At 44.9% G+C, this 27,941-nt stretch overlaps 1 protein-coding gene across 1 annotated transcript; it reads left to right on the top strand.

The window, feature by feature from the left end:
• Positions 1–435: 435 nt before the first annotated feature.
• On the top strand, positions 436–27,498 carry nup160 (nucleoporin 160). The gene is given in 37 exon segments (XM_034587154.1): positions 436–568; positions 2,857–2,965; positions 7,117–7,327; positions 7,568–7,790; positions 8,227–8,414; positions 8,507–8,593; positions 8,595–8,634; positions 8,637–8,740; positions 9,412–9,512; positions 9,626–9,710; positions 10,665–10,685; positions 10,687–10,731; positions 11,190–11,273; positions 11,942–12,112; positions 12,199–12,298; positions 15,252–15,417; positions 15,488–15,621; positions 15,711–15,871; positions 16,030–16,166; positions 16,676–16,743; positions 17,908–18,058; positions 18,488–18,557; positions 18,832–18,930; positions 19,013–19,132; positions 19,894–19,989; positions 20,079–20,173; positions 22,816–22,912; positions 23,192–23,297; positions 23,767–23,927; positions 24,019–24,079; positions 24,219–24,329; positions 24,409–24,532; positions 24,738–24,839; positions 26,357–26,498; positions 26,704–26,829; positions 27,016–27,111; positions 27,248–27,498. Coding segments are annotated over 37 exon segments (4,167 nt in total). The 5' UTR covers positions 436–477; the 3' UTR covers positions 27,332–27,498.
• Positions 27,499–27,941: the final 443 nt, after the last annotated feature.

The raw sequence follows: 27,941 nt of genomic DNA, 5'->3' as shown, positions 1-27,941 counted from the left end.
GACTGTATATAAAGACCATCAACGACTGTATATAAAGAGCATCAGTGACTGTATATAAAAAACACCAGTGACTGTATATAAAAAACACCAGTGACTGTATATAAAGAGGATCAGTGACTGTATATAAAGAGGATCAGTGACTGTATATAAAGATGATCAGTGACTGTATATAAAGATGATCAGTGACTGTATATAAAGAGCATCAGCGACTGTATATAAAAAACACCAGTGACTGTATATAAAGAGGATCAGTGACTGTATATAAAGATGATCAGTGACTGTATATAAAGATGATCAGTGACTGTATATAAAGAAATGGATTTAAATTATATTAAAACTTTATTTCAAACTAAACCAAACATGATACGCTGAGGACGTAATGACGTCATCACAGCTCGGGTGTCCTGTGTCTTTAAATGTTTGAAGACTCAGCGCGCGGCCTCCTTCCCTCTGACGTCACAGGTGCATGAGGACAAGATGGCGGTGGCGCTGGAAAGAAGCTTCGTGGAGATCTGCGGCTTCGAGAGAGAAACTGTTCGACGCTTCAGAGAAGTGACGCTGACCCTCGGTAAACTGCGCACTTTGTGTCTGTGTCATCTGCGACTCTGAGATACTAACAGCAGCTAACAGCAGCTAACAGCAGCTAACTTCAGCCAGAATCAGCTAACAGCAGCTAACTTCAGCTAGCATCAGCTAACAGCAGCTAACAGCAGCTAACTTCAGCCAGAATCAGCTAACAGCAGCTAACAGCAGCTAACTTCAGCCAGAATCAGCTAACAGCAGCTAACAGCAGCTAACTTCAGCCAGCATCAGCTAACAGCAGCTAACTTCAGCCAGAATCAGTTAACATCAGCTAACAGCAGCTAACTTCAGCCAGAATCAGCTAACAGCAGCTAACTTCAGCCAGAATCAGCTAACAGCAGCTAACAGCAGCTAACAGCAGCTAACTTCAGCCAGAATCAGCTAACAGCAGCTAACAGCAGCTAACTTCAGCCAGAATCAGTTAACAGCAGCTAACTTCAGCCAGAATCAGCTAACAGCAGCTAACAGCAGCTAACTTCAGCCAGAATCAGCTAACAGCAGCTAACTTCAGCCGGCATCAGCTAACTTCAGCCAGCATCGGCTAACAGCAGCTAACTTCAGCTAGCATCAGCTAACAGCAGCTAACAGCATCTAACTTCAGCCAGCATCGGCTAACAGCATCTAACTTCAGCTAACAGCAGCTAACAGCAACTAACTTCAGCCAGCATCGGCTAACAGCATCTAACTTCAGCCAGCATCAGCTAACAGCAGCTAACAGCAACTAACTTCAGCCAGCATCGGCTAACAGCATCTAACTTCAGCCAGCATCAGCTAACAGCAGCTAACTTCAGCCAGCATCAGCTAACAGCATCTAACTTCAGCTTGCTTCATCCAGCCTCAGCTAATAGCAGCTAACAGCAGCTAACTTCAGCCAGCATCAGCTAACAGCATCTAACTTCAGCCAACAGCAGCTAGCAGCAGCTACTTCAGCCAGCATCAGCTAACAGCAGCTAGCAGCAGCTAACTTCAGCCGGCATCAGCTAACAACAGCTAACTTCAGCTAACAGCAGCTAGCAGCAGCTAACTTCAGCCGGCATCAGCTAACAGCAGCTAACTTCAGCCGGCATCAGCTAACTTCAGCTAACTTCAGCTAACAACAGCTAACAGCAGCTAACTTCAGCCGGCATCAGCTAACAGCAGCTAACTTCAGCCGGCATCAGCTAACAGCAGCTAACTTCAGCCGGCATCAGCTAACAGCAGCTAACTTCAGCTAACAGCAGCTAACTTCAGCCAGCATTAGCTAACAGCAGCTAACTTCAGCCAGCATCAGCTAACAGCAGCTAACTTCAGCCAGCATCAGCTAACAGCAGCTAACTTCAGCCGGCATCAGCTAACAGCATCTAACTTCAGCTTGCTTCATCCAGCCTCAGCTAATAGCAGCTAGCAGCAGCTATCTTCATCCAGCACTCTGGTGAATGGGGCCTGAAGTGAAATTTAGCTCAGAGCAGGAAACACAGGCTGCATTTGGAAAGTCTAAATCTCCTTTCCTGACCACAAAACCATCTCCTTTCCTAATCACTAAATCATCTCCTTTCCTAATCACTAATCATCTCCTTTCCTAATCACTAAATCATATCCTTTCCTAATCACTAATCATCTCCTTTCCTAATCACTAAATCATCTCCTTTCCTAATTACTAAATCATGTCCTTTCCTGACCACTAAGTCATCTCCTTTCCTAACCACTGAATCGTCTCCTTTCCTAACCACTATTCCTTGACCCCGATGGAAAACATCACAAGGTGAAGGAGAGATGAGAAGGAGAAGCCGTAAGGAGTTTAGAAAGGAGAACCAAGGTTCAGAGAAAAACACTCTGTGCTTTATTTAAAACCTTATTTGAGACAGAAGATAAGCAAAGACAGTACAGTTCTGTGTTCTGACAGTTATAATAAAGTTTCCTGTTTTAAATGACTCGTCCTGAGAAAAGAGGTTTTCAGTTTATACAGAGGAAACATTTAATATCAGTTACTCACAGAAATAACAATAAAACTGATTTAATTTAAAACGAAAACAAACTGAATAGCATAATGTGAAGAATATATGAGTAGACAACTTATATAAGAGAAAAATGTTAATTCAACAATCGGACTTGAAATAATTTGTATTTAGTTGTAATGATATTTATAGTTTTACTTAGTTGTGATGATATTTATATTTAGGTATGATATTTATATTTAATTGTGATGGTGAAAGGATGGTCTGAAGTTAGAAGTTAGTTAGTTAGTTCCATGGGTAGTTGGTAAGTGAAATTCACTGTTAACCCTCATGTCTGCAGGTGTGACTGCTCCCCCTGGTGGCCAGAAGTTTGCAGACAGTGCTGGAGCGTTTCATTATGAGGAGAGTGGGAAGCTGCTGTCAGTCACCAGCAACAGATTCATCCACTGGTGAGTGACAGCTGGTGTTCACCTGATGATTCGATCACATGTTCAGGTGTGAACAAGATCACTGACACATTCAGAGGTTTCTGAGACACTCAGCTGACGACCTCTGACCTCGACACTATGAATCAAACATGTCCTCTTGTGATTGAATGTTTAATATCAACACTGTCAAACTGAGGGTTTGGTATCGTTTTGTCAACAGTCGACGATGAGAACAGCTTTTTTATTTTTAAGGCAAATTGGAAGTTTAATGGGTTAACTGTCAGGAGTTTAAAGTTGACTTAAATACATATTTAAGTCAACTTAATTTGGCCGCTCAACGAGCACTCAAGACGCCCACTGTTTCCCGTCAACTGGGGAAGAACTGGCAGGCATCGTGGCTTTTTTTAGGAAAAGCACAATTGCAAGCCATGCCCTGAATGAAAAGCAGAAAGCTACTTAATCTCCCCGAGCAATAAGCTCATGACAGATGTAGCTACGAGATGGAACAGCGCCTGTGATATGTTGGAGCGCTTCTTAGAGCAGCAGCCCGCAATTTGCACAGCATTACTCTCCACTGAGGTGCGGAAGAATGCCAAGGAGTTGTGGACCTTAAAGGGGACATATCATGCAAATTCCACTTTGTTAGTGCTTCTACACGTTAATGTGGGTATCTGGCTCATGTCTACCAACCCAAACACTCTGAAAAAACTTGCGCGTTTTGTTATGGTTCCTCTAAGTCAGAAAAGTCATGCTTGAGTGACTTCCTGTGTACTGTGTCGTCACAATACACTGGAAGTCTCCCTACATGGCCTTGGCCCTCACACGGGACGCGCATTTCTCCGCGCTGGTCAGCCCCATAGACTGTATATATAAGGTCAGCCCGCGATTCTGCTTTCCCCGCTTGTTGTTGTACCCGTTGAATGTCGGGGTTCGGGGGTAAATGATGGTCTTCATAGCCCCCCCCCCCCCCCCCCCACCCCTCTCTTTCTCTCTCTGTCTGCTTGTGTGCTTGTAGTGGGGGGGCAGAGGGGGACATTTAATTATGTGATTGGGAAAATTAAAACTCCAGGACAACAAGGGGAATACAAAGTATGGATGCATATTGATCATTTATATCATATAAAATATGTAATTTATATCGTTTAAAATCATGGGGGGAGAGGGGGGAGGGGGGAGCTGGCTCATTAGCATTTAAAGGAACAGGCACTGAAAACAGGTCACTCTGTGGAGGGCTGTTTATATACAGGGTAAAAAGCTGTTTAAATGATCCTTGTGATATTTTGACCAAAGTATGTTAGCAGACATTTCATTAAGACCCCAAGGAACCATATCAACTTGTGGTAAAATGGGCATGCTATGTCCCCTTTAACTGAAGCGGAGCCTGTGGCCTGTGCTGAAGATGAGGCTAAAGCCTGAAGCCGCTAAAAGTTGCAACACTCGTAATGTCAGAAGAAAAGACCCCTACGCTGTCTGTTATAGCACCGCTGCATGCCCAGCTGTGCAACTGCGCTCATGTCCAAGCAACAGACTCGGCACTTACGAGGGACATTAAAAACACCGTATCTTGGGAAGAGATATGTGAGCGACAGATACTTTCTGTGCATCGACTTTTTTTTTTTCGGGATTAGAAAGATAATTATTTTACTTTTAAGATCTTTGATGGCCAGAATTTTAAGTGTTTTGAGTAGTGCGATCCTTTCCTGTTGTTATATGGAATAATAAAGAACAGCTGTAAACAGCGTAAATTCTGTGCAGGACATGGTCATTATTCAAAAGCAATGTGTATCGTATCTTGGCCTCTGTATCGCGATACGTATCGTATCGTGAGGTTGTAGGCAATACCCAGCCCTAGTTGGAGTATTTAGCACAGGACTCCAGAATAACTTTTTCTGTTGGGTGCACCAGCACATAATTTAGGTGCGTCCAAAAATTCTCGCCACCTTTTGGCACAGCAATAATACACCTATTATACCTTTTCTTGATAGTTCCCATATACATTGAACTGTTTCCTTTAGGATTATCTGGCCCTCGCTCCAAGACACTGGAGAGGAGAGAAGCAGCAACTCGCTAAATGTTGGTGACATTCTTATTAAACACAATGGGCAATATGTCGATCAGCTAAATTATTGACTTAATGTTTATACACTGCTCAGAAATATTTAGGGAACAGTTAGAGTTCACAGTGAAACACCAGTTAAGGTTCAGAGATCAAAGTGTCCATTTAGAAGAACCAGTGGTTGTGAACCAGTTTCTCTGCTTTGGTTCAAATCAAAGTAACAACAGGTGAAATGGAGGCAGAAGCAAGACGAGCCCCAAACAGGGAATGTCTTTAATGTGGTGTCCCACAGACAGCTGCTCTCTGCTGATCCTTCCTGACTCCTTCTAGTTCTGGGGTTCTGCTCCTCCTCACTGCTGGTAGCATGAGGAGCTACCTGCAGCTCCATCAGGCTGCACAGGTAGTCCAGCTCCTCCAGGAGGACACATCCATACCTGTGGTCACAAGAAGGTTTGGGTCTGCCAGCACAGTCTCCAGAGCCTGGAGGAGAGACCAGGAGACACCAGGAGAGCTAGACAGTAGAAGATCATCAACCCAGAAGCAGGACCAGTATCTGCTCCTTTTGTGTGATGAGGAACAGGTGGAGCACTGCTCTACAAAATGACCTCTGCAGCTCCATTCACCAGAGAACACCAGGACCAGCAGGTTCACCACTGGAGACTCGTTCTCCACACAGATGAGAGCAGGTTCACACTGAGCACATGTGACAGGTGTGAAAGAGTCTGGAGACATCGTGGTGAACTTGATGCTGCTGTAAAATCAACCAGCGTGACCAGTTTGGTCAAGGTCTGAGGAGGTAGATCCTGGGAGGGTCCAACAGATCTTCACAGACAACGGTTCCTTGACTGCTTTTAGGTACCAGGATGAAATCCTCAGAGCGACTGTCAGGTCAGACTGACTGGTGCAGTGGCCCCTGGGTTCCTCCTGGGTTCCTCCTGGTGCAGTGGCCCCTGGGTTCCTCCTGGTGCAGTGGCCCCTGGGTTCCTCCTGGTGCATTGATGTCAGTGACTGACCCTCATGTTCCTCTGACCTAAATTCAGTTGAGCACCTATTGGACGTCATGTGTCGGTGCATCCGACGCCACCAAGTCCGTCCACAGTCCAGGAGGTGATGATCCAGGTCCGGGAGGAGAACCCCCAGGACTCCATCCTGCGACTCCTCAGGAGCATCATGTCCAGATGTTGTCAGGAGAACATGCAGGCAGGAGGAGGCCACACCCACTGAGTCACATGATGACTTGATGAAATTCACACCAGTTGGATCAGCCTGTGGTTTCAGTTTGTTACTGGGTTGAGTGTGGTTTTGAATCCAGTCCTCAGTGGGTTGATGGTTTTAGTTTCCATTGATCGTTACGGCATTTTGTTCTCAACAAATTATACAATGTTCATCAGTAAAGATTTTCAACTTGAATCATTCATTCAAATCTGATGTGTGATTGAACTGTTCCTTAAATTTTTTTGAGCAGTGTATATCGTGCGATAAGTTGATATAGTAATTATTATTAAGTGTGTTTGCTCGTCTCTGTCGCTCTTCAAACAGACGATCACGTTATTTAGTTTTTATAGATGGTGTTGGATCATGAATCTGGATCGTTAAGGTCACATTAACACTGGACTCCTGGTTGTATGCGTCTCGTCTCGTGTGTAGCTGGTAAAGAGAGTGTGCACAATGTTGGACTTTTTGTTGTTTATATACGTGTCTCCTAAACTTTCCAGCAAAAAAGAAAAAAACTACTGTTCAGGTTCCTAATAACTTAGGGTTAGGGTGAGCGCAGGAGTGTGGAGGAGGACATGAGACTCTGTCACATCTGAATCAGCGGCGATGAGGAAAACCCTGTATTAATAGTTTTTGTTGTTACTGTCCGACATTTACCACCTCGTTCTCATCTCTGCTTCACTGTCCTTTTGTCAGTGAAGCCAGTGAGTGGGGGTGGGGCCTGTGTATGTGTGTGTGAGTATAAACTCTGCCTCGCTGAGATGCAACACGACTCACTGCTGATGCGAACTGAACATTTCCTGTTGCTGTTTCACGCTAGTAGTTTTCCACAGGTGAAGCAGCACTTGCGTGCGTGTGGTCAGGTGACGTTGTCTTGTGTAACCACTTTGACTCTATGCAGGTTGACGTCAGGTGACTCGGTGCAGCTGGTGGAACAGTCTCTGGATGCCGACTTGCTCAACAACACCGTCAAACTCCGCTTCACCCACTGCAATGTTCTGCCGGGGGGGGTCACCATCCAGGAGACGCTCAGCAACGTCATCATCCTCATCTCCACCAATCAGAGTGTCCACAGACTGGTGCTGCCTCACCCCACATGCATGTACCGCAGTGTGAGTCTCATGGTTTTGCCTTAAAGGACCCTGCGTGTGCTTCCTCCTATCTGCACTGAACACACAAACAGATTTGAGGGTCATGTGACATCTGTGTGTCCTCTGATTGCAGAAGAGAACATTAAGCTGAAACTGACATAGAACCAACACTTGATTTTTAAAGTGTGTATTGAAGAACCTTTTAGATTTGACTTCAGAGTTGAGAACCTCAGGAACCTGAATGTTCTATGTTCTCCTCAGGAGCTGGTGACGGAGCTCCACATGCAGTCCGTCCTCACTGACGTGGGGAAGCTGAGTCTGCAGGACCCTTCGCACAGCGCCACCATCCCCAGCTCAGTGGTACAGATGGGGAGTCCCAGCTCCTGCACAGCCTGGCTGAGTCACCAGGGGGAGGCGCACTACGCCCTGGCTTCACCTGTAGGGGGCATCATGGTGGTCACTCTGCCCCCCCACGACACACCAGGTAGACACCAGCTCACTGATTCACACACTTTAAACACAAACTTCTTCCTCATATGAGAATGAGCGAGTGGACGTGTTGATGAGGTTTCTCAGGATGAAGAAGAGGAGCCGTACACGACGAAGACGTCAACTTGGAAACACGATGAGGTTCCAGATCTTCTGGTGATGAGGTCCGACGCCGGTGTGGATGAGCTGTAAACAACAACACTGATCTTTCCACAGCAGAGTTTATACGTCATGTCCGGCCTCCTGCTGCTCTACAGGCTCCGCCTCCTGCTGCTCTACAGGCTCCGCCCCTCGCCTGAATGTTCCACATGTTCCTGTTGTTGTGAACGAGTCGGAACGAACTCCAGACAGTTTTTACACGGTTCAGTTGTTTATAATATATAACTTCACCACAAGATGTCTCTAAATGTGGGGTTGCGTGTTGTATGCAGGTGGCGTGTCGACGGTTGAGCTGAAGAGGAGCTCTGTGATGCGGAGGTTGTCAGGTTGGATGCCGACAGTGATGAGAGGAGACAGTCGAACTGAACATGTGGTCAGTCTGATCGTCAGAGAACTGGAGGACGACTCGTTCATCTTCACACTGAGTCAAGATCATAGACTGAGGATGTGGTCGCTCACGGTCAGACACACAACACACACAGATGCACAGACACAGAGGAAACTATTGATGAGTTTTTCCATGTTAAAAACGTGTAATGTTCCTGTGTCCAGGAGCAGGCATGTCTGCTGGAGGTGGACGTGTTGGAGTACATGCCTGCGTGTAAAGGAGTTCAGCGTGTGTCAGGTCAGGGTCATCGTCATGAGGATGACCTTCTCCTCCACCACCGGCCTCTGTCTCTGCGTTACCTGGCCGTCCCTCAGCGAGGACAGTTCACCGTCCTGCAGTTGGTCACTGCCGACAACAACCGCTACAGCCTGGAACACATCTCCACCCTGTTCACCACAGCAGGTATTATTAAGGTTTGAGCCCGAAGGGTCAGAACCTTACTGTTTTTTGCTCTGGTTTGTTATTATTATTATTTGGTGTTTGCCGCCTCGGCTCAAATTCCCGTGAGCTGGAATGAGCTAGAAACACGAAAACTTACCAATAACTGGAGTTGATGTGCATCGACTTTCTCTGAAACATGACCTCAGTCGTCCACATGGTGGCACTGTAATCAAGCTTTGATAAAAAGTTAATAGGCCACGCCCCTCACATTATATTACCAATTGACTTCTAATCAGTCCAGATTGTTTTCCACAAAAAATCCTGTTAGACCATAAAAGTTTGCCATGACAGATTTTTGGCAAATTTTCCTCATCTTTAAATATTTGTACCATCATCGTGAAACTATTTAAATATGTTAATATCGTGTCGTAAAATAGGGGTACTTAAGCATTTTGAGTTTCGCCCAGAGGGTTCACCAAAAATCCCCTAAACGTTACTATTGAGCTGCTTCCTATTATTGAGCTGCTTCCTATTAATGAGCTGCTTCCTATTATTTCATTGTTTTTCTTCTGTTGAAAAGTTTTCAATTTAAATAGTCTGACAACAGGATTCTTCAACCTGTGAATCATTGGCGGAATGTAGAAAAGTGTAATATGCACATGTTTTAAACATGTAACCTTTGTGTGAGCAGGAAACTCTGGTGGATTTTCATCTGACATCTACAGATGTGTGGGGACTGTGGGTGGACGAGTCCAACTCCACTGTCATCAAGTACATTAACTTTGAACAGTAAGTAGAAGAGAACGTTGTTATAAAATACATGTAACTATTACTAAGTGTAACTGTGTTACTGTAACAAAGTGTAACTGTGTTACTGTAACAAAGTGTAACTGTGTGTTCAGTAACTTGGCAGGTCAGTGGAACCAGGTGTTTGTTCAGCCTCCACCAGAGGAAGAGGTTCATGTAGGAGTCGACCAGGACCCTAGAGTAAGACCAGCCCCACACCTGTATCACACCACTGACCAGACAACCAGATACCCGCCCTGATACCTAACCAGACCACTGACCAGATAACTAAAGCTGCTTTCAGACATACGCCTCCTTCACAGTTTCTCAGCAGAAGTCGATGTGTGAAAACACAGCAGAATGAATTAACCGCTACCGAGTGGGGGGGGGGGGGGACAAATTGAATACACAACAGATGCAAAAATTAAATGAATATAACCCAATGGAAAAAGTGGAGCCACACACGTAGAAGGCACAGACGAAGATTTCAAGAGTTTGTGGTGATAAGAGCCGGTGTCAACGCGCTGTAAAACAAATCACGGGATCTCTGCAGCAGAGTTAATACTTCCAGTGTCTGTCTGTGGCTCCACCCCTTACTTGACAACCCGTAGATTTCAATGTTGTTCTGAACATGTCTGATCAGAGATGTAGATTTATTTGTTCTTTCGGAAAGTCATCATGTGCTTGGAGAGAACAATCATACCAACAACACCGACACCACACATCACCACTGACAGTATACATAACCTGTCATAAGAAGTACTCTACATGTTATTAGGTGCGGCACTCTCACACACCGAGATTCAGTCATCCCCTATATTGTTGTTGCACAGAAAGTCTGGTCCCAATTTTGCGGAGGTCATGTCTGAAAAAAGGCATAACTCGACCGGTGATTTGACGATGGTTCTAGGCTTCATTGTTTTTTAATTGCCGTTTGACCGGTGACTGGACGACTAACCCGACCAGTGACTAGACGGCTATACAGTTACCATAACTTACTTTATCCAGATGTATTCATCAGTGTGTTAAATGGATGTTTTGAGTTTTTGATCATGTGACCTGATTAACTTTTATGAAACATGTTTATTACACCTATGTGGACAAATCGCATGTAGACATCACTTAGCAGCTTCCTGTGTGTCTTCGTCAACAGAGACGTACCTGGACGTTCTCTTCTTCCCCTCTCAGATTCTCGGCTGCAGCCGTAGTTAAAGCTCTACAGGTGAGAACTAACCCTGTCTGTGCAGGGAAAAAACTATTATTGCAATAATTGTATTTTATTTAACAAATTAGTTTTGTTCTATTATTTTCTTCAGCAGAGACTCGCAGCTGGATTCAGCTCCTGCAAAAAAGCATGATTGGTCTCCTTTAAAACACAAATTATCAACATATAACAGTTTTTCTAATACAAGGGAAACACAGTGATCACGTTTGTCCCGAGTTAAATTCATCACTATAAGCAGTTGATCACTATAACTGAATTACATAGCTTCCTATGATAGTCCCAGAACTTAAGGGAAAGGTAGCAGAGTTTTTTAAGTTTAGGGCGATATCACGTTGCGCAATCGCGTATGTGTGCGTGAGCACACTATCTCTCTCTAACCTGGTTAGGGGCTACGGAATGTATTATGCCAATGAGAGTCCTCACTAAGATAATGTACTAACGTGTGTGTGTTTCAGATCTTCCGTCGTGGCTCAGAGAGAATCTCTGACGTTTCCTGGGAGACGCTGAAGAAGGAAGTGACAGTTGCTGTGGAGACGGAGGTAATTTATTCTTCAGACGTAATAAAACAACAGAATAAACATAACATGCTTCCATGCTGCTCCTGTGATGTCATCCAAGTGTCCTGAAGCCCCGACATTCATATTGACTCTAAAGGGTGTAATTTACACCAAGTTTTTAGCCTAAATGTCTCTGATATCTTCCTCTGGAGCTGCATTCACGTTCGCATGCGCACACTGTACAAGCTTGCACCTCTGCTCCTCGCTTCAATGCTCTTGCCAAGGGACATGTGAAGACATCAGTAACTGCAGCTATGCAGTGAGAAAACTAGAAGAACCACTAGAACCAGCCGGGTTTAGAACCCATGCAGTGTGGAGCCTGTAATGGTAGGACTGCTGAAAAGCCCGACTGAAAGTAGAGCCTGCCTACTACAAACTGATGGACGATGTGCTGGCTTTCAGTCACTGATGACAGTAACATTTTATCAACTCTAATCATATAATAATATAAGAAACTTTATTTATACAGCACTTTTCAAAACAAAGTTAAAACAAGATCAAATATGACAGGACAGAGGCAAATATGACAGTCAATATTGATTTGTCTTAGTTTAAAATTTTTATGATTGTTTATGTTTGAGGTATTATGTTCAATAAAGAGACTTTAAAAACCTAAACTCCTCCTCCTCCTCCTCCTCTCCTGCTCTCAGCTTCAGAACAGTGTGACAGAGTTTGAGTTCTCTCAGGAGGAGTACCGTCAGCTGCAGGTTGAGTTCTGGTCAAAGTTCTACGCCTGTTGTCTTCAGTACCAAGAGTCTCTGTCCACCCCTCTCGCTCTTACCGTGAGTCACAGCACCGGACTGGTGTGTCTGCTCAAGAAGGTGAGGATGGATGAGGGAGGAGGGTTGAGGACGAGCCATAAGGTCTGATGCTAAGAACATACATGAGTAACCTTTGTGTGTTCTAGGGTTCCGTTTCCTTCCTGCTTCCTTGTTTTGCTGTGGATCATTTGTATCTGAGCAGCGATGAGTATCTGTTCTCTGAGGAGGAGACGCCTGTGACTGAAGGTAACTACTGACCTCACAACAGTTGGAGTACATGTTAGTTACATGTTATTTACCACTGACCTCACCAACATGGTAAATGGTTTGTATTTATACAGAACTTTCTTAAACTTTTCAATCAAAGTTCTATAGTTTTTCAATTCACACATGAGTGTTTGTCAGTTGGAGCCGAGTCTCTGTCCCAATTCCTTTCCCTATAACTGAAACTTTTTTTAACAGGAATAATTTAACTCTCAGTAACAAACACACCCAAGCACATACACAATCCCCCTCCACCCCTTCTCTCCTCCTTCCTCCCTCGCTTCCACCTCTTCTCCCCTCCTCCCTTTCTCCTTCTCTCCTCTTCTCTCTCCCTCCCTCCATACTTTCTCATACATAGTTGTTGTGCTGCTGTGATAAGACATTTCTCATTTGCAGAGCTTACAGAGCTCTGTGTTGTTCGGTCTCTGACTAAGAAAACTCCCACACTTAACATCAGCCAACCTGTCGATCGTCAATCTCTAAAACCTTCACTGTCGATCCCCGTAACTCTCTGGACTCACAGGCTGCCTTTTACAGTCCAATAACTCTCCAAAATAAAATGTGTGCAAGAGCTTGTTCCATTCAAGTAAAAGGAATGTATTAATCTAAAACCAAAGTAAAATTCAAGTAACTTTCTGGAGGAATATCAAAACACTATGTAAATTCAAGTTTAGCAGTCTATCAAACAGGAAGTGTACTCTAATAATTAAACAAATATTCTTTTCTTGTTTCAAGTAAAATGAGGTTTGCATACAAAATAAAGATCTTTTGAAAAAATGAATATAAAGATGTAGTTTGAGTTTCCCCTTTTCTTCTTTTTTCTTAATATATAACTCCATTTTACATATAAACAATCTCAACAAACATGAACAACTAAACAGCTTTAACTTTCCTCTTTGTTCCAACTTGCTCTGGTTCAGTGAAATATGATATTAATGTGAATATTGTGCCTTTCTTTGTGTTTATTAATGCTCGTACATTCAGCCTTTAACAGAAATTGCAAAAAATAATAAATATACCCCCTGATGTGTTTTTTGGAAGATATCAGGGTGGTAGATCTCTGCTTACGTTTGGAATTAAAAAGTGATCTTGTGCTCGAAAAGGTTGGTGACCACTGCTCTAGATGATCACGGGAGATTTTTTTTCCGCTTCAGCTTGCTCTTCACCTTCCTTACGACGCGTCGACGCACGTAGCTCAAATCAACGTATTTACGTAATCGATGAAGTCACCCCAGCCCTAGACGACTTGTCTCTGCTGTAACGTTAGCGGTGTTTGTCTCCAACATTTTTTTAAACATGTACTCCAGAGAGGAGATGCTGTTGTCAGGTGAACAACACAATACATGGGAATGGCTGGTTTACCACCCCCACCTCACGAGATGTTGCCACAGTGTTGTGCGTTAAAGCAGACCAGACTAATCGATTACTAAATTATTTATAATTGATTAAATCGATTGGCTGTTGAAGCCCTAGTATGTAATTGTATGTCTGTGTTAGGGCTGCTCGATTATGGGAAAAATCATAATCACGATTATTTTGGACAATATTGAAATCACGATTATTCAAACGATTACTTTTGAGTTTGAAAACATGATGCATTTATTCAGTATTTCTCCAAAAAAACACTTTGTAACTGAGAACTTCGAAATTTCCCCGATTATCCTCATTATTAAATGTCCCCATCTGCCCCCCCCCCACTACAAGCACACAAGCAGACAGACAGAGAGAGAAAGAGAGGGGTGGGGGATGGCTGAGGACCATCATCATTTACCCCCGAACCCCGACATTGAACGGGTTACATACAACAACAAGCGGAGAATCGCGGGCTGACCGGCGCGGAGAAATGCGGGTCCGGTGTGAACAGCCAGGCGGTTGCGCGCTTGAGAATGGCGTGGCGCTTCAGCGCCCGGTGTAAACCCGGCGTTATCTGGTTCACTGAGCTGAGTATCATCACTAACCCTCATGGCATTTTTCACATAAGAATAATTGCTACTCACCTATGGCCAGGTGGAGTCTGTGCCCGAAACATTGGAGCCTCAACCATCCATTGACCTCAGCCGCCAGCTTTATGTTAGCGGCATTGTCCGTGGTGATGCAGACTAGCTTTCCCTCGTTTAATCCCCATTCCGCCAGAGCTTCCCGCAGTCCATGGGCGATGTTTTACCGTTTGTCCAAAGTATGGATTATCTTCTTGAAACCCTCGCCCTCGACTGTACTGATAGGGTGCATATCTTTAGCTAAAAAGTATCCAATGGCAGCTGTTATTTTCTTGTGCCTATCCGAATTTGACGGATAAGGAGTCGCATTATACAGTGTGGCTGAGATCGATGTCTGTCTCTGCGTTGATGTCGTGGGGGTTGTGGCGTTTTTTTGTGGCTTTTTGTTTCTTTATTAATTCGTCGTGAGTGACTTTGTGCTTTAGTTTCAGATGGTTGAATAGATTTGTTGTGTTGCCAAGTGGCGCAGATATCACCTTGTAGCAAATCTTGCACATTGTGTGGTGCTGCTCCTCGTCGGATTCTTCGAATCCGAAGTGTTCCCATACAAGAGAACTTTTTCTACCCTTTTTGTCGATCAAACGGGGCTGCCCTCCCTCTGCCATTTTCCACTCGCGCTGTTTTTTAAATACCGCCGGTCACCACACACACAACTCGCCTCCTTCACTTTACAGCTGCTTGAGAGTGAGTGCCAGTCAGCAGGGCCGCGTTGAATGCTTTGGGGGAAGGACTGAATTGCGCATGCGCGTCTCTTTCAGAAAATCTCTAGGCCTACTGTACAACGAAAAATGCCAAATAAATCGTTTCAACTCGATTATATTAGTTTGGAGATCGTTTGACCCAAAAATCGAAATCACGATCAAAATTCGATTAATTGCACAGCCCTAGTCTGTGTTGTATAATTGTGATGTGAGTTGTGTACTTGATTGTGTGTTCAGACCCAGAAGTGGGCCGGGACATCCTGCAGCTCGTCCAGTGTCTGCGGCTGCTCAGTGATGCTGTTTCTGGAGAGATGGCATATGAGATGGAGAAGGCTCTGGATCATCTTCAGTCAGCTGGACGAGCTGCTGAGGTCGTCATGGAGACCATGCTGTCCAATGACAGGTGAGCTGCTAGGCACTCACCTCCACAGTCATGACACCTTCAAAATGCTAAACAGTTTTGTTTCTTGCAGCGATAACGTGATAGAGGACATTCAGAACAAACTGCAGGACGTCCGTAACCCGACTGCGGCCATGATGGTCCTGCTGAGGGAAATGGACCTAGAGACGGACTCTGAGGTCACAGGTGAAGGAGCCATCACACCTGGTACGAACGAAGGGTGAACTTAAAACGTCCGGAGACAAAAAGCACAACAGGCTGACGTTAGTGTCTTTTCCCTCGTTTGTGTCTGACAGGTCAGACTCTGACCGTCAGGCTCAGCCTGTCACAGCTGTACGGCAGCAGCGCCGCCATTTCGCTCGTCTGCCAGGCCGTCAGTCACATGGCCATGACCAGAGCGCTGTTCTGCAGAGACCTGCTGATCCTGCAGAAACTCTATCTGAGGCTGGGCGACAACGTATGACTCACACATACACACACACACACTGTTACAGACTGCACATAAGACAAGCCGCAACTAAATGGAGTTATACATACACAGACATACATATGTTTCCCACTGACAACGTCATCAGTTGTTGGTTAGTGACAACAGGACTAAATCTCTGTGTGTAGGTGTTTCTGGGTGGGGGGGCTCAGCTGCTGCAGCTTCAGCAGGACCTGATTCCTAGGACTTGTCACCTCCTGTCGTCTTATCATCTCCTTAAACACATGAGTCAGAGCGTCGCCTCGTCCGTCCCTGTGGACATCATGTGAGTACACACACCTGTACAGGTACATACTATCTGCACCATAAAGATGGCCGCCTGAAAGGCTCTCTCTCTCTCTCTCTCTTCTCTCTCTCTCTCTCTCTCATCTCTCTCCTCTCTCTCTCTCTCTCTCTCTCTCTCTCTCTCTTCCCCCCCCTCCTTCGCTCCATCAGCAGCACGTCTGACGTTAAAACATCCTTAAAGTTTTTATTTTTGAATTTATCAAATATATTTTACTGTTCAGATGTTAAACAGTAAGCCTTCATATGGTAAATGGTTTTGTATTTATATAGCGCTTTTCTAGTCTTGATGACCACTCAAAGCTCTTTACAGTACAGTTTTACGTTCACCCATTCACACACACATTCATACAGTGCATCTATTAGCAGCACTTTGTTGTTCAACTGTTGCTTTAACAAATTGTAATTTATAGAAGATGTAGGTTTGTAGATGATTTATAAGCAGTTTTTATTTAAAGGTCATATGTGACCTCTGACCTTGTGTTGTTTCAGAGATGCCAACCTGCAGCACCTCACAGTGTTAGAACTCTCTGACTGTCCAACTCCGTCCACCAGAACAGGTCAGTGTCTGCTTACCTGAATGTCTGCTTGTCTGTCTGCTTGTCTGTCTGTCAACATGGCAAATCTTGACTGGGCTCTGGCCATTCCAAAACTCAAATCTTGGTGAAGCTATTCTTTTGTTGATTTGGAGGTATGCTTTGGGTCGTTGTCGTGCCAAAAGGTGAAATTCCTCTTTATCTTTTTATGAGAGGCCTGAAGGTTTTGAACCATATAACTGTTCATAATTCCCTTCACCTTGACTAAAGCCCCAGTTCCAGCTGACGAAAAACAGGCCAAAAGCAGGATACTGCCTCCACCATGCTTCACCGTGGGTATGGTGTTGTCTTGGCAGTGTTGTTTTTGCACCAAAATGTTCTGTCAACAGACCAGAACATATTTTCCCACATGCTTTTGGGAGATTTGATGTAGGTTTTTGCTCAATTTAGCAGGGCTTGGATGTATTTCTTTGTAAGAAAAGGCTTCTGTCCACCCTTAACTCATAGTCCAGACGTATGAAGACTACGTGAGATTGTTGAGTACTTGCCAGAAGTTCCTGCAGCTCCTTTAATGTAGCTGGAGGGCTCTTGGCAGCTTCCAGGACCAGTTTTCTTTTCGTCTTTTCATCAATTTTGAAAGGGGCATCCAGTTCTTGTTAATGTCACAATTGTGCCATAATTTCTCAACTTGTTGATGACAAACTTCACTGTGTTCCCTGGTAAATCTTATGCCTTGGAAATTAGTTTGTACTTTATTTGGGGGTTGGAACAGCTGTACTTTACAGCCTTGGAACAGCTGTACTTTATTTGGGGGTTATCAGAGTCACTTCTACTGATTGGCAGGTCTGTACTGTCTGCTTTGAGTCAACTGAGTTTCAATGTGATTGGTTAATTCTGAACACAGCAACATCTCCAATTATAAGTGGGTGTGCACACTTATGCAAGCACATAATTATAGTTTGAATTTCTCCCCTTAAAAGATTATAGGTCACATTACATACACATTACTTACATACACACGACATGATTTATCACAACATGGCAAGGCAGGGGTGTATATATGTATGTATGTGTATGTATATATACATATATATACATGTATGTATATATGTATATATACATGTATGTATGTGTATATATGTGTGTGTGTGTACACTGTAACTGTCTGTTTACCTGTCTGTCTCTCAGTGCTCAGTCCTCAGACTGTGGTGGAGCTCTTCTATCAGACGGCGGCGAGGAGGATCATCATGTCTCAGATCTTCTCTCAGCAGCAGAGTCATGCTCTGCTCGTCTGGAGTCACATGATCTCTAACGTGGTCGCTCTTCTCGCTCAGCTGCTGTATCCTCGTCCAATCAGACGTGAGCTGTCCTCACTGCACTGCTGTCATCGTACACATCAAATCAACATAAACTTTTTCATGTGCAAGTTCATGTTTTATAGATGTTTGTTAATTAACGTTTGTTAAAAAATGTGTCTTAATGATGTTAATTTAACATTTTAGGGTTCTCTATATTTCTACGTGTTCCTTCAAATCTGTTGTACTTCACACACGTTTGAAAAAGTTTTTGAAACGTGTTGAAAGCTGCAGAAACAATCATCACTGTTTTAATTTCCCCATTTTCAAAATCAACTGTAGAGATTTTTACACTTAAGAACATAAAAAGCTACTGTTTTTCTCGACACCATACCGAGTGTAAAATGAATGATTTTTGACTGTTACTGGCTCTGGTGAAATCACGTTCTTCAGTCTTAACTGGCATCTCTCAGTTGGCCCAGTAACCCTGGTTTCCAGTTTCCTGAATGTCTGATGTCAAACTGTCAGTACACTCAGCTGCAGGTGAGCTGTGTTTCTATATGATCATTATTATTATTGATCGTTATTAATTATTATTGATCATTAAACCTAACTCTACCATCGAAGTATCTATAGTTTGTTTTACTGCATCTCATTGTTGAACTGATGATCAGCTGGAAGTAAAATTTCTGTTGGGATGCTTTTATAAGACAATGCCGTTTTGGACTTCACACTGAACTTACACATAACATGTGATTTAATGTAATGACATATTTATTTTGATTAAGGGCATCTCACCTGTGTTTCCTGTGTTCAGGAGTACGTGAGGCTGATTGGTCCGTGGTGTCAGGTGAACATTGGCTCGTGTCGCTTCATGTTGGGTCAGTGTTACCTGGCCAACGGCGAGGGACAGAAGGTGAGTGATGTCGATCAGCGAGAGCCCGACGACATCACAGCTTCACAGCTGACATGTTCTCCTGTCGTGGTTTGTCCGTCAGGCGCTGCAGTGTTTCCAGGAGGCGGCGACGGAGGTAGAGAAGGAGGAGTTTCTGATGCGACTGACAGGCACTGAGGACGAAGAAGCTGCCGCCACCTGCAGGTTACAGTATTACAACAAGGTACTGATGAAGGTGTGACGTCCCACAACATCTGTGTTAAAGGCACAAACGTTAAACTTGTGTGTGACTGACTGACTGTTGCGATTCAGACGTGGACGACTCTGACCAAATTGAAAGTAGCGTAAAACATAAATCGATCATGTTCCATCGATGCAGAGTCTCCTGTCTGAGAGTCCTCCTCCAATCTCCCACTCACTTTGCACTTTAATAGAAGTTGTTAGGACCTGAACAGTCTTCATGATTACTTTGTTTGTGTACTTGCTTTAGAGTTTATGACTTTATGAGACGCACAGTCAGGACATCAGGGTGAAAGTGACTGGAATGATCAGGATTCATGAGTCGACATCATCCATTAATGACTAAACACATCAGTTTGTGTGAGTGACAGAGACGGGCAGACAAAATACATGAGAAAAATAATCATGTATAGAAATAAAATTCTTTGATGCATCGATGATGGTTTTATGGTTGAATCGTAGACGTGAAGAGAGAATCACCCCGAACACGCCTCTACCGCCAACACCTCCTGAACATTGAACTTGGCAGTCTACTAGTTTGGCTTCAGTTGTCAGATCCATTACCGTGGTGACAGCGTTCTTTACAGCTGATCAGAAAAAAGCCTCTGGGTAAGGGGGCGGGACATTTCTCAAAGGAGCTGTTGACCAATTACAAAAGAGGGTCAGCTGACCAATTGGAGCTCTGTTTGTCCATCATGGAGTTTTGTGTGTTGATAAAAAAAAAAACCGTGACTGTGTGTACAGGTGCTGCGCTTACTGGAGGATGTGGGTTTACCTGAGCTGGTCATCCAGTTAGCGTCTTTGGCCTTAACGGAGGCAGTCGGTGATGTCAGCACTCAGGTAAGCCACCAGTAACACCAGGTGTCAGGTATTTGTTTGTACAAAACTTTATTAACAGTTGACTTTAACACATGTAAATCAATGTTCAGGCTGCTCTGTGGACTCGGATCTTTAAACATCATCTGGACCTCGGACACAACAGTGAAGCTTATGAAGCTCTGACACAGAACCCAGACAGCAGCATGTACGTACACACACACACACACACACACACACACACACACAGAACCCAGACAGCAGCATGTACGTACACACACACACACAGAACCCAGACAGCAGCATGTACGTACACACACACACACACACACACACACACACACACAGAACCCAGACAGCAGCATGTACGTACACACACACACACACACACACACACACACACACACACACACACACACACAGAACTCAGACAGCAGCATGTACGTACACACACACACACACACACACACACACACACAGAACCGAGACAGCAGCATGTACGTACACACACACACACACAGAACCGAGACAGCAGCATGTACGTACACACACACACACACACACAGAACCGAGACAGCAGCATGTACGTACACACACACACACACACACAGAACCGAGACAGCAGCATGTACGTACACACACACACACACACGCAGAACCGAAACAGCAGCATGTACGTACACACACACACACACACACAGAACCGAGACAGCAGCATGTACGTACACACACACACACACAACCGAGACAGCAGCATGTACGTACACACACACACACACACACACACACACACACACACACACAACCGAGACAGCAGCATGTACGTACACACACACACACACACAGAACCCAGACAGCAGCATGTACGTACGCGCGCGCGCACACACACACAGAACCCAGACAGCAGCATGTACGTACACACACACACACAGAACCCAGACAGCAGCATGTACGTACACGCGCGCGCACACACACAGAACCCAGACAGCAGCATGTACGTACACACACACACACACACACACACACACACACACACACACACAGAACCGAGACAGCAGCATGTATGTACACACACACACACACACACACACACACACACACAGAACCCAGACAGCAGCATGTACGTACACACACACACACACACACACACACACACACACACACACACAGAACCCAGACAGCAGCATGTACGTACACACACACACACACAGAACCCAGACAGCAGCATGTACGTACACAGACACACACACACACACACACACAGAACCCAGACAGCACCCAGACAGCAGCATGTACGTACACACACACACAGAACCGAGACAGCAGCATGTACGTACACACACACACACACACACACACACACACACACACACACACACACACACACACACACAGAACCCAGACAGCAGCATGTACGTACACACACACACACACACACACAGAGAACCGAGACAGCAGCATGTACGTACACACACACACACACACAGAACCCAGACAGCAGCATGTACGTACACACACACACACACACAGAACCGAGACAGCAGCATGTATGTACACACACACACACACAACCCAGACAGCAGCATGTACGTACACACACACACACACACACACACACACACACACACACACACAGAACCCAGACAGCAGCATGTACTTACACACACACACACACAGACACACACACAGAACCGAGACAGCAGCATGTACGTACACACACACACACACACACACACACACAGAACCCAGACAGCAGCATGTACGTACACACACACACACACACACACACACAGAACCGAGACAGCAGCATGTATGTACACACACACACACACACAACCCAGACAGCAGCATGTACTTACACACACACACACAGAACCGAGAGAGCAGCATGTATGTACACACACACACACACACACAACCCAGACAGCAGCATGTACTTACACACACACACACAGAACCCAGACAGCAGCATGTACGTACACACACACACACACACACACACACACACACACACACAGAACCCAGACAGCAGCATGTACGTACACACACACACACACACACACACACACACACACACACACACACACACACACACACACAGAACCCAGACAGCAGCATGTACGTACACACACACACACACACACACAGAGAACCGAGACAGCAGCATGTACGTACACACACACACACACACAGAACCCAGACAGCAGCATGTACGTACACACACACACACACACACACAGAACCGAGACAGCAGCATGTATGTACACACACACACACACAACCCAGACAGCAGCATGTACGTACACACACACACACACACACACACACACACACACACAGAACCCAGACAGCAGCATGTACTTACACACACACACACACAGACACACACACACAGAACCGAGACAGCAGCATGTACGTACACACACACACACACACACACACACACACACACACACAGAACCCAGACAGCAGCATGTACGTACACACACACACACACACACACACACACAGAACCGAGACAGCAGCATGTATGTACACACACACACACACACACAACCCAGACAGCAGCATGTACTTACACACACACACACAGAACCGAGAGAGCAGCATGTATGTACACACACACACACACACACAACCCAGACAGCAGCATGTACTTACACACACACACACAGAACCCAGACAGCAGCATGTACGTACACACACACACACACACACACACACACACACACACAGAACCCAGACAGCAGCATGTACACACACACACACACACACACACACACACACACACACAGAGTTTGTTGACTGTGGTCTGGTTCAGTGGATTAAGTCGTCAGTGGGTCCTCTCAGGCAGCTGGATTGCCTCCGTCAGCTGGTGGTGGTTCTGTGTGAACGCTCTCAGCTCCAGGATTTAGTCCAGTTCTCCTACGTCAACCTGCACGATGAGGTAATTCCTTCACCTTTGATCTCTGACCTGATCATGTTACTGTCATATTATCTAATGACTGTATTGTCTATAATTAGCAACACTGTGAATTATCCTCATTCATTTGATTCAAATAAAAGGTTACATCCTCACTTAAACAGTTTCTGAATCTTCTGTAAGTTTTTTACAACTACCTGGAGAGACTGTGTGGATACAACCTGTCGACCACGTTCTCATCAACACGTCCCTGTGACGGAGACGCAGTGCCAGGATGTTTCTGATCTAGTTTTGTGTCATTAGGTCGTCAGTATCATCGAGTCTCGTGCCAGAGGTCTGGACCTGCTGACTCATAACTACTACGAGCTGCTGTATGCCTTCCACATCAACAGACACAACTACAGGAAAGGTGCGACGCACCACTGACATCACACGTGTGAAAAATTATGGTTAAACAACTGTTCCTGGTCTTTCTCTTCTCTCCTCGCTTCCCCATTTCTCTGCTCACCAACTGGTCGAAGGCAAATCAATCAATCAAATTGCATTTGTATAGTCTCATATTCACAAATCACAATTACTCTCAGAGGCTTTAACAAGGTGAGACATCCTCTGTTCTTAACCCTCAACAAGAGTCAGGAAAAACTACAAAAAATAAAAACTTTTACTGGGGAAAAATGTCGTCCAAACTGATTCTTGTTCTTTCTCCCAGTTAAAGAGCTTTTTCTCTCAGTCGTCACAGCTGCTCATTGTGGGAACTGTTGGTTTCTCTATAATTTTTAGGTCTTGACCTATGTAAAGAGCCTTGAGATTACATTTGGTGCTATACAAATAAAATTGAATTGCATAATTGAATTGATGATGGGTGTGTGTGCGTGCAGCGGGGACCGTCATGTTTGAGTTGGCGATGCGTCTCGGTCGCGAGGTTCCAACTCGTCTTGGTCTTCAGAAACAGGTGAACTGTTATCTGTCTGCTCTCAACTGTCTCCGCCTTATCAGACCAGAGTACGCCTGGATCGTCACACCTGCGTCTGGAGCTGTGGTACAGACGCACTCGTCACACTCACATGCACACTGTCTAGACTAGATATTGTTGTATTGAATAAGAATCTGTGTGTCTCTCTGTGCTGCAGTACGAGCGTGCAGGAGCGTCTCCAAAGAGAAACTCGGATGGAGATTTTTCTCGTGAACCAGGTCAGATTCACTGATTTAATGAAACTTTATCAGCAGCCTCATTGTGAAAAGTGTTGTTGCACTCTGGTGGAGGAATTGTGTCAAGACGTGATGGAACAGGATGTACTGGTGTTGTCTGAATGTTTGTTTCCTGCTGCAGTTAAACGTCAGGTCGACATCCTGGAACTCAACGACCTGGAGAAGGAGTACTTCCTGTCTCGCTGCCGCCTGACGCTAGCCCAGCACCACCCACCATCTGCCACCATCGCAGGTACATAGGCAGCTCCACCCCCTTTACCTCCTACTCCCCCTCTGCCTCTCTCTCACCCGCCTCTCTCTCTCTCTGACAGGAAGTGCATCCGCGGAGGAGATGGTGTCCCTGTTGGTTCAGTCCGGACTCTTTGACTCGGCTCTGTGTCTCTGTCAGACGTTCAAACTGACCTTGACTCCGGTGTTTGAGGGTTTAGCCTTTAAGTAAGTTCTGGTTCTGCTGTTTAACAGGACCCCTAAGGTTCTGCTCACTCATGGTAAGAACCATGAAAGTTCTTTAACGTAAAGCTCAGTTTTAAAATCAGAGGTTTGAACTGTTGTCTTTTACTTTAAAAAGCCTTTTCCTGTCTTGATGAGACAGAAAAATGTTGATGTTTGTTGTGTTAATGTATTGTTGGTCTGTTCTCAGATGCGTCAGGCTTCAGTTTGGGGGGGAGGAGACTCAGAATGAAGCTTGGAGCTGGTTGGCTGATAATCAGCTATCGTCTGTCGTCAACACCAAAGAGTCCAGGTTTGATTCTTCTTTTTCTCTGACGTCAGGTTTCAGCAGCAGGTTGGTCAGGGTGTTCCAGTCCTCCTCTCCACAGATCCAGCTCCTTGTGTTTGTAACATCCAGCTCCTCCTGGTTCTTCCTGAGTTCTTATCAGACCTGATGGGATGTTCTGGTTCTACCTTGGGGAGTTCTCCCAGTCAGACATGTCCAGTAAAGACGTCCAGAGGATCCCGATCAGATGCTGAACCACCTTAACTGACTCCTTTGACGTGACGGAGCAGCATCTGTACTGCGAGCTCCCTCCTGACGTCTGAACTCTTGATCCTGTCTCTGATTCTGATTCTAGACGTCTGACTTCATTTCAGCTGTTTGTATCTGTGATCTCATTCTTTCGGTCTCCACCCAGAATTCATGACCCTAGGTGAGAGTCAGATCCAAGATCGACCAGTAAATCCAGAGTTTCATCTTGAGACTCAGCTCCTCTTCACCACAACAGTCCAGTCCAGCATTTCTGCTGATTTTTTTGCAAGCACCCCATGCGTCCCTCGGCATGATGACCATGTCACCCACACATAGATCCTCGTTAATGTGCTCTCTCATCCAGCTTTAACCCAAAAATGTTCTCACTCCACCTCCGGCTGCTTCACTGTGTGTCGCTCTGAGTGAGTGTGGGCCAAAGGTGTGTGTGTAAACTCCTCCTCACTCTCAGACACAACTCGCTAAATGTCTGTGAAATTCTTATGTAAATAAACATGCATGTAAACACAATGCGCAATTTATGGAGATCATGTTTATATATCGTACGATAAGTAAATATAGTAATTATCCTGACAGGACTTATGGAAAAAAAAAAGAGCTAAATTGATTTCGAGGAAACACTGCTGTCCTCAACACGTCCTGAAATACTCTCAAACAGGATAAGTGACATGGTGACACTCCACGTCCTGAGACCTAGTCTGGGACAGCAGGGGGCTCCACATGATGGTGGCTCCATGTTGATCTCCCCTCCCAGGTCTGGCCTTAGAAGAGGACTGAGGTCCCTCAGTACTGAGATGGCTCTTAGTCTGACCCCTGACCTGGGACCAGTTTGCCCTGGGAGACCCGACCAGGGGCCCCTGCTCCGGACAACAAGGCTCCCAGGATCAGAGGACACTGGGAGCCCTCTGGTTCAGAGCAGTGATTTAAATTGTCAATCATCGGATTTGACTTTATCAAGACTTTTAAATGTCTGTGTTCATCATGACTGAAATATATATACTATTATCTGAGGTTTGCAGAGATCAGAAGACATGACAACATGAATCATCATGAGTTAGAAACATGAATTTATTTCAATGTTGTGAGTTCAACTTGTGGAACCTGTTCTTGTTGTTTTCTGTCTCTAACATGCACTGAACAGATGAGAATTCAGAGGTCAAAGGTCGCGCTGACCTCATTTTGTTTTGAACGTGAAATGTCAAACTGCTGGAGCAACTGAAAACTTCTCCCATTGGTGGAGACAGAAAACCACAGCTTCTACTTTGTTCTGTCTTCAGTGCTGCAGATGAGGCGTGGCGGCTGCTGGCCTCTTACCTGGATAGGTATCCCTCCGCTAATGGACAGCACCACCGCTGTGTCATCAACAAGCTGCTGTCACATGGTGCCCCTCTACCTGATTGGCTGGTCAAGTCATACAAGGTGAGCAATCAGCCAATGACAGGGGAGGTTGTTACTGAACAACCCCAGAGAGACGATGTGTTGGCGCCCTGAGTGTCACTGTATTTCCCATCATGCTCTCTGTGTGACGGACTGTATTTCCCATCATGCTCTCTGTGTGACAGACTGTATTTCCCATCATGCTCTCTGTGTGACAGACTGTATTTCCCATCATGCTCTCTGTCAGGCTGTGGACGCGGCTTCACTGTTGCGTCTCTATCTGAACTTTGACCTTCTGGAAGCTGCAGCTGAACTCGTCCTGGAGAATGTGGACGCTCTGCTGGGGAGAGGACACCAGTACTTTGGAATAGAAGTAATACTGCAAACACACTACTACTACTGTTAATACTGCAAACACACTACTACTGTTAATACTGCAAACACACTACTACTGCTTGACTCATCCACCTGAAGAAATACCGCACACGCATGAACATTCAATGTTGTGTGTAACATTGTGTACTGTCGTGTGTGTAACGTTGTGTATTATGTCTTTCAGAAGCCTCTCTCTGCGACCTTCTCTTCAGTTTGGCTTCCGTACACGTCCATCGATCAGCTGATGCAGGCGCTCGCTGACACTCAAACCAACAGCAGCGTGAGTGTGTGTGTGTGTGTGTGTGTGAGAGAGAGAGTCAGTCAGTCACGACTGTTGACTGACACCTCATCTCTGTTGTTGTAAACGAGGGAATCGCACGTAACTCGTGATGGTGACTTTTTGTTTTTGTTTTCAGATCTATAACAAAGTTCGAGACAAACTGGATGAGTATCACAAACTGGTGGATCTGACGACCAGACGCAGACTCGTTACTCGATAAAAAACTTGTTCAGCTGTGACTTTGTTTAGACCTGATGTAAATATTCAGTGTGATTGTGTTTTTGTTTTTTACAACAACATTGTTATCAGCTTTTCTACTTGTCTGTTTTTGTATCATCGACAAAACTGTGATGAAATGAAAGGTTTTCATAAATCTCACTGAGTCGACAATTCACTTCAATTATTTACACAACACACGTGGTTTGTCTGTGAATATTGTCTGTCTCTTTGTGGTTGTGTCTCTTTGTGGTTGTGTGTCTGTCTCTTTGTGGTTGAGTTGATGTGTCTCTGGTTGTCTCTTTGTTTGTCTGTGGGATTCAGGGTTGTGAGTCACCATCAGATCTGTTGAAGGCGTCGATCTGGAGAAGAATCAGATTATTTATCCAGTCAAACAGGATGTTGTGTAACCATGGTAACGGACATCTTGACAAACACTGATTTTATTGAGTTTTTGTTCGGTGATGTCACAGTTTGGAGAAAAGCCAAAACTTCAGTGACAGTACAGAAATATGCAAATGTAATATATAATTATTTAATATTATATAATATATAATAATTAATCAAATATTAACAGAGTGAAGAAAATAATTTAAGTCTTTAGACTTTTTAAA

This window comes from Hippoglossus hippoglossus, chromosome 6 (assembly GCF_009819705.1).
Source record: "Hippoglossus hippoglossus isolate fHipHip1 chromosome 6, fHipHip1.pri, whole genome shotgun sequence".
Taxonomy (NCBI): domain Eukaryota; kingdom Metazoa; phylum Chordata; class Actinopteri; order Pleuronectiformes; family Pleuronectidae; genus Hippoglossus; species Hippoglossus hippoglossus.
Note: the sequence above shows the minus strand (reverse complement) of the source record. Positions and strands in the feature narration are given on the sequence as shown.